Source organism: Carya illinoinensis, chromosome 3 (genome assembly GCF_018687715.1).
Source record: "Carya illinoinensis cultivar Pawnee chromosome 3, C.illinoinensisPawnee_v1, whole genome shotgun sequence".
NCBI lineage: Eukaryota > Viridiplantae > Streptophyta > Magnoliopsida > Fagales > Juglandaceae > Carya > Carya illinoinensis.
The window spans coordinates 28,860,077-28,870,003 of NC_056754.1; the positions used below are offsets into that span (position 1 = coordinate 28,860,077).

The 9,927-nt window shown below is 33.5% G+C and overlaps 1 protein-coding gene across 1 annotated transcript; it reads left to right on the forward strand.

Moving 5' to 3' along the window:
- The first annotated feature begins 5,726 nt into the window (after positions 1-5,726).
- Positions 5,727-8,821, forward strand: LOC122304042 (NAC domain-containing protein 73-like). Its single transcript, XM_043116071.1, has 3 exons — positions 5,727-6,234; positions 6,387-6,573; positions 8,108-8,821. The coding sequence occupies exons 1-3, from the start codon at positions 6,103-6,105 to the stop codon at positions 8,650-8,652; spliced, it is 864 nt and encodes a 287-aa protein (XP_042972005.1). The 5' UTR covers positions 5,727-6,102; the 3' UTR covers positions 8,653-8,821.
- Positions 8,822-9,927: the final 1,106 nt, after the last annotated feature.

The following is a 9,927-nucleotide window of genomic DNA, read 5'->3' on the forward strand; positions in this document are numbered from 1 at the left end:
CAGTGTCCTAGGCGATTAGCTTGGAAGTCCTTAATCTCGAATTGCATAATGATTGATGGTTTGATATGAAATCTGTTGAGGTTATTCAGGAAATATTTGTTAGTACTGAAATTATATACATCATCCAAATGCTTTAATCTTGATTGAAATTGCATTTGATAATAAATGTGATTGCAAATCTCCATTGAAATCACTCGGTGCAAAGGGGACCTGTAGCCTAGGTGTTAGTTTAAAAGTCTTTGAGAACTTTGATCTCAAATATCGCACTTGTTTTTTTTTTCTTTATCCACACATAGAGTTCAATTTCTTACCTGTTTTCTTTATAAATTTTAGTGTGTACCTAAACCCATCTTATTCTCATTTAGGATCTTCAGAGAGGCAGCAAACATTGGTTTCAAATCCTTAAGTTTTCAGATGCTCGAATTAGACCAGCGGCCTTAAGTAAGTTTGCACAGCTAACATTCTACCTTCTTAACCCTTATTATTCCAAAAGAAATAAATAAATAAATAGCTGCACAAAACTGGATTTGCCTTAATCCCTGGCGATTGACTTTAGGATTCTCATTAAACTCAAGTTGGACAACTTCTGCACAAGGGAGGCAATTTAAAAGTAGAGCCAGCTCCTCAAGGTGCCAAGTGTGGCTAAGATCTTGCCAAGTATTTAAATAAGACATTCCTAACATAATTTAGACATCCCACACTATAATTCTGAAAACACTGTGATAGGTGATACTATTGAGGTTACTATTCACTCTCAAAAAGTGAAAAATAAACTTTGCACTATAAAATCTTAAATATTCGTACAAACCTACTGTACAATTTGTTTATTGAAATTTCACCCCGAAGTGCCTAAAAAAATCAAAACATGTTTTCAAACGAGCGTATCTTCCAAAAACTAAAAAAGTGATTATTGCCCTATAAAATCATAAATAATTAACTGAGTCTAATGACACATACCATATCATATTCTAACACTTTTAACTATCTCAAATTAACAAAATTGCACTTCTGGCACCATAGTAAGTGATAACACTAACTCTGTTGACAAACTAAAACCTATGCGATTTGTCGATTCTTGAAAACTTACGAGGTTTTTACGAGGTTCCTAAAACCTATTGGAATTATGCCATTGAATTACATCCTCCCCTCCTAAATAAAAGATTTTGACCTCGAAATTGACGTAAGTACAAACATTAAACAAGCTAAGAAAAGATGTCGCTCACCAAATTTGCTGCCAATCACTGGACTTCCGTCACTGGTCGACTTCGGTGAAGGTGCATTGATGTCCATCGGCACGAGATATTGGGGTAAGTAGTAGAACATGTCATCCTCTGAATTATAAACCAAGTTTTGAAAATGACCTAGGTCGGGGGCTGTACGGCATCCTCATCATTGCTGTCTAGCTCTTGACCAACAATCAACAAATGTCCACAATGAGTTGATGGCATAGATGATCCTAACATTGCCCGCTCAATGTTGGCAGCTGTGGCGCACTCTTCTGCTACTCTGGTAGACTCATTTCCATCCTGTGATGTCCTCACTTTGAAGTTATCCTGATCTAACCATGTAGTCGAGTGTAGAGGTAGGTAATGTTCTTCATGAGGTAACGTCTTCCTCTCGTAGTCCACACTACTCTTATCTATAGGTTTGCATCCCTTAAGCATCCACCGTGCTTTGAGTCAACAATTGACCAAAGTGGTTTTGTGATTTTTGATTGATTATTTAAAGCATGGTTGTTCTTAGGAGATGTTATGAATATGTTAGGAGTAAGATTTGATATTTTGGAATTCTTGGAGATGTTTGCTATTTGTTAAAAAGTTTGGGTCTTTTTACAAAAGTATGATGTTAATGATTAGTTTTTTCTTAATGGATGTTTTAAATATGAAAAAATCTTTGTTGCAAAATTTTGGTTTAATCATGATTTTTGAAGTTGGAAGAAATTGCAACAAAAATAAGAAAAATGGCCTATGGATGTTTCGGCCATAGTGAGATTCCCATAATTGTGAATTGTTTTAAATTTTTATGAGTTGATATTTGAGTTTAGAATAAAATTTCAATAAGGAATGTAATTTTTAGTAATTTTTTGAGTTAGAATGTGAAATCTTTAAGTTATGAGTAAAACTTAAAATTGTTATTTTCCCACATGTAGATGGTAAAATGGTAATTTTATTCTAAGTTGTCTCTTTTACACATTTCTAATTATTACTAATTAAATTTCTAACTTTTATAACAGCCTCTTACAGGCTTATAGCTCCTCGTGTTTTGTACTTTATTATCGTAGAATGCAATGATTGAGGTAAGTTAGTTTTTAACTTACTATCAGTTTACTACGTATGTGTGATGGGTAAGGAAACTATAGTTTATATTCATATGCTGTTACATATGTCATGTAATGCCATGTCATTACATGTTTATTTATTACACCAATTATTCTGTCATGAAATACTTATCTGTTATATAATATATTTTGTCATATGTTGCTATCTATTGTAAGAATGTCATCTGTTATAGCTATTCCATGTCATGTAATATTCATTATCACATGTTATGTCATATTACAAAATATTGTCTGTCACATGTTATGACATGTTACAAAATGTTATTTGTTACATATATGGCATGTTATGAAATAATGTCTTTTACATTTATGTCTCAAAGTACGTCATGTCTGTCATCTTGCATTCATGTCACGTTACACTACTTTAGGACTTCTGTCCTTTAATATTCATGTCACATCCCGTCTCGAATATAATTTGTGTATCTCAAGAACATTCATATCAAGTTATTCATGTCAATCATGACCCTATGTGTTAGGATGGGGTAATATCTTAGTGGATCTTCTTTGTTCACGCTGAAGTGTTTAAATATGTGTGAAATTTCCTAGGTTGATGAAATACAGTCAATATGTTGCGAATAGGGACCTGAGTGCTCCAGACCCTAATGTCGATGAAGCCATATTTATTTTATGTGTCTATAACAATTGTGGCATTGGGGCCACAACAGTTGTGAAGTATGAAGTATGGGGATACAACAACTGTGGAGTATACACTACATGAGACACAGCAATTGTGAGACGTAGAATACGTGGAGCTAGAACAATTGTGGAGTACATATTAATACACTCATATTTGGTGTAGATACTTGTGTTGTGATGCAGTAATCGATAGGGACACATGTCTCTAGGGGACCCATGTAGCACCCGCATGGGGTCGCTTTATTAATTAAGTCTATTGAACAAGATTCCAAGTTCATGTATTTCACATTCAAGTCATGTTTCACATTATGTTATGTTCAAGTTTACGTTCATGTCAAGCTTCAAGTTCACATCCATGTTATGTTTCAAGTTTATGTCACGTCAAGCCAAGTTTCAATTTTAGTTCAAATTATTTCAGCTCATGCCATGTTATGTCAAGTCACGTTATGCTTATTATTTCATGCCATGTTATGTCAGGATACGTTATGCTTGTTATTTCATGCCATGTTATGTCAGGTTATGTTATACTTACTATTGACTTTGATTGTGCATTCATACCTTTATTGTCATGCATGCATTATTAACCTGTTAACTTGCTGAGATTTATAATCAAATCTTACCGTGGTAGTCTCAACTACCATTTCCTCAAAATGGTAGGAGATGTGTTAGGATCAGAGCAGAGAGTGAACACTGGTAGACTAAAGGGTTGACTAGACGCTGTAGGTGCGACATGGAGCTTACTGCTTCCATAGTTAGGTTTTTGGACAGTTTGCTAGCCTCGTTTGTCTAGTTACGTGAATTACTCGATGAACTGGATCAATAGTTTTTTTTTGGTAATGTAAATATGAAACCTAATCTTCCATGTTTTAACATTAAAGACTTCTGAAACCTGTACTGTAATCTTGGATGTTTATTTTGTTAAGTATGCAAGGATTATGCTTTAACTATTAACAATATTATAGGTATGGTACATAGTATTGCTAAAAAAAGTTAATATTATCTGCTGTGAATATTGCATAATGCTATATGCATGTTAGGAATATTGCATTTTATATATCATAAATGGGGACAAGTAATATTGCATTTTATATATCATAGATGCATGTCTCGACAATTCATATGTCCATTAGATCCCAAGCACAAATATGGGGGCGTCACATTGTATATATTAAACTATGTTTATGGGCAAACAACATGGTAGACAAGCTGGAATACATGCTTAGGAACACAGAAACATGGCATTCAAAAAACAACCAAAATAAAGATATGGAGAAGAGCCACAAGGTTATCTATAGTCTAGCATGTGTTGTTGGTGGCAGATCTAGTGGTCGTGGGAGTCTTTGCTGGTGGGTGGGTGGATCAACCTATGAGTTTTTTCGAAAATTAGGACATATAGGAATATGAGGGAGAGATATGACGATTGTGAGGCTTACCTAGAGGCATGGAGGTGTCTCATATGGCTTTGTGTGGTGGTGTCAGAGTCTAAATGGTAGGAATAATGGCATCAACTAGAATATAAAAATTGACTTTTCGGCCAAACCCACAAAGAGAGACAGTTAGTGGGGGAAGAGAGGCAAATGTAAGAGGTTGAGACTGGTTCTCACCTAAGATGGCACCTCCAAATGATGGGTGGAGATGCAGGAGGCACAATGCTGAGGGAGAGAAACTCGAGCCAGACACCTAGGGGTGTGTTTCTTTTCTAAAATGGAATGAAATGTTTTTCAATTTTAGAGGGAAGTAGGTTTTGTGTTTAAAAATAATAATAATGAGCCACGTCGGGCGGTTATAGACCAATTTTTGAATTGGGATAATGGTACCAAGATGGATGCATATTTTGTGTTAAAAAAAATACCGATTCACATCAATTGGTTGTAGACTGGTTGTTGAAAAGGGATAAGGGTATCATTACTATACCCTTCTATAAATCCTCGAGTTTTCATCCCTCAAAATGCTGTTTGAGAGAAGAAGAGAGCTGGTTTGGCTCCATCGTATCTCATTCCTCTTTTCTTCTCGGCCCCTTTCACCCTCACAAGGATTATTTTATAGCTCATATCTCAAATCTCTTATCTCATTCTATTAATATGACTTCATTTCTCATTTATTATATATATTAAAATTATTTTGTGTTGTATTGATGTGTCACCTACAACGAATTAAGTTTTTGTTTGAACTCTCCAAGCCTTATGCATGTCTGATCGTATCCTTCAATTTTTATCAGCACAATTTGTTTTTAAAAAATAAAAAATAAGGTTGAGAGTAACACAAGTAAAAATAAGTGAGAGAGAGAGAGAGAGAGAAATAGGTTTCTTGCTTTGCTTGAGAAGTCTACGCGAAGGAATAGGCCGAGTGTGGTTGGATGCTAACTTATGGCTCTTTTTTCCTATTTTGTTTTTGTTTTGTTCTGAGATTTATACTTTAGCTTTATGTACACTCTAGGACGACATTGAACCTAAATCCCAATATCAATCTGCCTCTCTCTCTCTCTCTCTCTCTCTCTCTCTCTCTCTCTCTCTCTCTCTCACACACACACACACACACACACACACACACTCACACACACGCACATCGGTTGCCCCATCGCCACTCAAACCCTTTTCCCAACTTTTGGTTCTCTTTAAAACTTAAACCCGTTTTAACAAATTATATTTGCCTAGTCAGACTAAAAAGGACCCAAAACTACTTTTATTCATCTACAAGTTTTTGGACATTTATAATATATGCAAGCAAAACCAAACTTAAGATCGAAGCAACTTCTTTTTTTTTTTCAACGTCTTCTTAATTTTCAACTTCCTATATTTCTAAAGATGCCTTTCCCGTTTTGATTCACGCTAGCTACCTTTCTCTCTTTCTCTAGTAACTAAGATGAACGAGTGATCTGCGAAGAAATCATGTATTCAATCATGCAGAGTAAAGGACTAAAAGGCGAGGAAGAAAATAAATCCCTGGCAACCCTCAAGATCAAGATCAGCATCCATGAGGGGAGCAAGCATTAGAAGAGACGATCTAGTTGCTTTAGATTCCTTTTTTCTTCCTTTTAATTATCCTTTCTCTCTCCATTCTTAGGGGGAGAAACCAAGAACGAAAGAAGTTCCCCTGTGGAATGGGCATAAGATCAGAGAAACTACGAAATGACTCAATGCAATGAACGTGTCGACAACCAAACATTAATCATCGCCGCAAAGGCCGACAAAGATGATCATTATCTGATTAGAACTTGTCGCATGTGTGGTTATCAGTTTAAATGCAGAGATCATAAGCAGGTCCTTATAAAATTTGTATAAATTCTCATTTTAATCTCTTCGATCTCTTTCTTTGTTTTGTTCTTTTTTATGGAAATAATAATATTGTTTATGTGTTCTACTAGCTCTATGCTTTGATGTTAAAAAATAACGATGAAAATAACATGCAACAGGCTGGACTTCAAGATTTGCCGGGGCTACCTTCGGGTGTGAAGTTCGATCCAACTGATCAAGAAATTCTTGAACATTTGGAGGGCAAGGTTCAATCCGATGCTAAGCTTCACCCTCTTATCGACGAGTTCATCCCTACGATTGAAGGAGAGAATGGAATTTGTTACACCCACCCAGAGAAGTTGCCAGGTGAATTCTAATTAAAGAGTCCAATTTCATGGTCTTTTCTTTTCTAAAGTAATTTAGGCCTAGAATGCTAAGAATGCATGATGGTCTGCAAAAAATAATTTGTGATCTGCCCATGCAAAAATAAGAGCAAAAAATCCGCAGTACTATACCAATTTCATGGTATATTTTTCCAGATTTTTAGCCATAATTAATTTCGAAAACAGTCCATCAAATTAAGATGTATATAGCTCGATCGTTGTAATTTTTTCTGAATCATCAGAAATTGTATTCGACTACCAAAATAATTCATATTAGACTGAGTTGCACGTATTATCCATCTTCAACGGCCGGTGAAGTACAATTTCTTGAAATCCAATCCAGTTTTCACAGAAAAAATAAAAAAGCAAACATACAAGTTGTACTGTACGTAGATATTTCCTGTTTTGTCTGTTTCTTAGAATGTTGAGTACTAGAATCTGAAAAGAAAAACTAATAATTTGGGATGCACCTGTATTAATTTTCTCTCATATATCTTAAGACGTATGCATTGCTCCGGGAAACCCAATCTAATCGTAATGTTAATCCATCTAATTAATTTGTACAACCACCTTCTATAATGAAAAAGAAAAAACACTTCAACTACGTACCCTTTACAGCGCGCGGCTCAACCGGAGACCCAAAATTTCACCTCAGTGCGCTTAACTATATTTATATGAGTAATATTATGTATAGTCGTGAAGTGTATAAGTATTATATAATCACTTTAAAAAAAATGAGATCCACTATTAAAAAATTAATTAAATTTTTTAATATGAGTCTTGTATTTATTTACTTTTTTTTTTTGAGTAATTGCGTGACTTTTGCATACTCAAGACTGCAAGTAGTATTTCTCTATTTATATATATAATAATCAACTTTATTATCTATTTTGTGAAAGTTTTATTATGCTATTTACGTATACTAGCTAGCAAAACCAAAACTATTTTGAATTATATATTTGAAATTTATTTAAGGTCTAAGTTAATTTTTTATGTTTTTTAGAGAACTTGCCGGAGTCAAAGAAGTTTTTAAAAGTTTTTATTATATGTTCTAGGGTCAATTGGTACTTATATTTTTGAGTTTTGCTACTCATCATCTCTACCTACCACACACTAAGCCTTTTTTTATTCTTTTTATTTAATAAAAATTAATTTTTATTTTTAGTTTTATTCTTCTTAAACTAATTTAATTCTTATTCTTATCATTCATATACCACACATTTGGTAAGGGGAAAATATATATATATATATATATATATAGTGTGTGGTGAATAGAATTTTTCTATATTTTTCCTAATAATTTATTCTACTTCTTGTTTTTCTTTTCCTTTATTCGGCGCCGCGTGGCTTAAACATGACATTTATAAATTTAACTGAAGATAATTGCAGGGGATCAGTTCCAGTATTTGGCTGTAGTACTTAGGTTTCAAGTTGATTAATACTTTTTGAACGCAAGATTAATGTCTATAATATTCTCGATCCATTGATACTATCCCTACTAATATATAATATTGCAGGAGTTAGCAAAGATGGCCTAGTCCGTCACTTCTTTCACCGGCCGTCAAAAGCGTACACGACGGGGACTCGAAAGCGGAGAAAGGTGAACACTGACATGGAAGGTGGTGAGACGAGGTGGCATAAAACAGGAAAGACAAGGCCAATCTTGGACAGTTGCAAGGTGAAAGGTTTTAAGAAGATACTTGTGCTCTACACCAACTATGGGAAGCAAAGAAAGCCTGAGAAAACAAATTGGGTAATGCATCAATACCACCTTGGAAATAATGAAGAAGAGAAAGATGGAGAGTTAGTGGTTTCAAAAGTTTTCTACCAAACCCAGCCAAGACAGTGCGGTTCCTTGATCAGTAAGGACTCATCGGTTTCTTCAAAAGCAAAGGGACAAAATGCACATGAAGGTGGTACAGCTGGTCTTAGAAAAAATGCTCTCTTTGAGTTATATAATTCTTCTTTGATATCCTTTGATCAGGGCAGCAAAACTAGGGCTAGTACTCCTCAACTACTTTCTCATTTTGCAGTCAATGATGGATCTTCTTTTATTTCTTGAAAGAAAGGAATCAAAAAAGCTTTATGGGAATGAAGAATTAAGAATAGGGAATAGCGATAGCCAAATTATGCTTCCACGAATTATTGAGTTATAATAATTTAATGTGCATCATATATATGTATATTTTTTAGGGATATATATTATATGAAGGTGGGGAATAAGGATGATTTGTGTACGTATTACGTAACGTAGTGAAGACTAGTACATAGTTCTTTCATGAGGAAACTGAAAATTTGGCAATAATTCTCTCTCTTCCTTCTCCCTTTTTATTTTTTTCAAATAATGGTAATAATTTGGTGAGAAACTTATAACCAAATAGATAGAAGGGTGGGATCAGAGTTTGAATTCCGATATATACGGTAATCATTCTAGTTTGACCACTGGAATGGATTATTTCAGTATTGATACATTATGGTGTATCAATTTTAGGTTATATATATATATATATATATATATATATTTATACTGATAATTAATTAATTAAATACACATAGATGCAAGTGTGTATTATATAGGTATGTGTAGAATTGATAATTTATAATATGAGTATTCGCTAAAAATATTTTAAAAAAGATAGATATATTGGTGTTAGAAGATATATAATATTAAAAAAACATTCAAACTGGAATTGATATACACAAAATAAACAAAGAAGAGAAATAAAAGAGATAGAGACAATTACAAATAGGAGAGTGATAAACTTACAATATTTAGTTTACAACTATTTTACAACTCTATTTAAAATGAAATGTAGTTTTGTAAAATTAAAATAATTTTTTAATGAGATCTAAACAAAGAGAGAATGGGCCATGTTTGGAAAGTGAGAACATCTCATCTCAAAAATTCCTTCCTAAACACATAACTCAATATATAAAACACTTATCAATTTCAAATCTTCAACTTTTCCAAATTTATAAACATAACATAAAAAAGAATACAACCCTTACATATTCCAAAACAAAAATTATATTCAAAAATTATATTCAAACAACTTTTTAACTTTATAATATTTTTATTCAAAATTTTTTTATCTTCTTCTCCAAAATCCAATAAAACATCTTAACTCAAACTATTTCACTACTATTCACAAATTATTTTACTACTATTTACAGAATTCTCAGCTCAGCTGATTATCCAAACATGCCCCAAGGGGACATATTTTAGGTTAAAAAAATTAAATTATATAAATGTCTTTTGGGTTTTAAATTTACAAAATTGCCAGTAAAATAGCCAGGAACAGAATGTGCTCCTAAATACAAAGTCCAGCTAGAATGG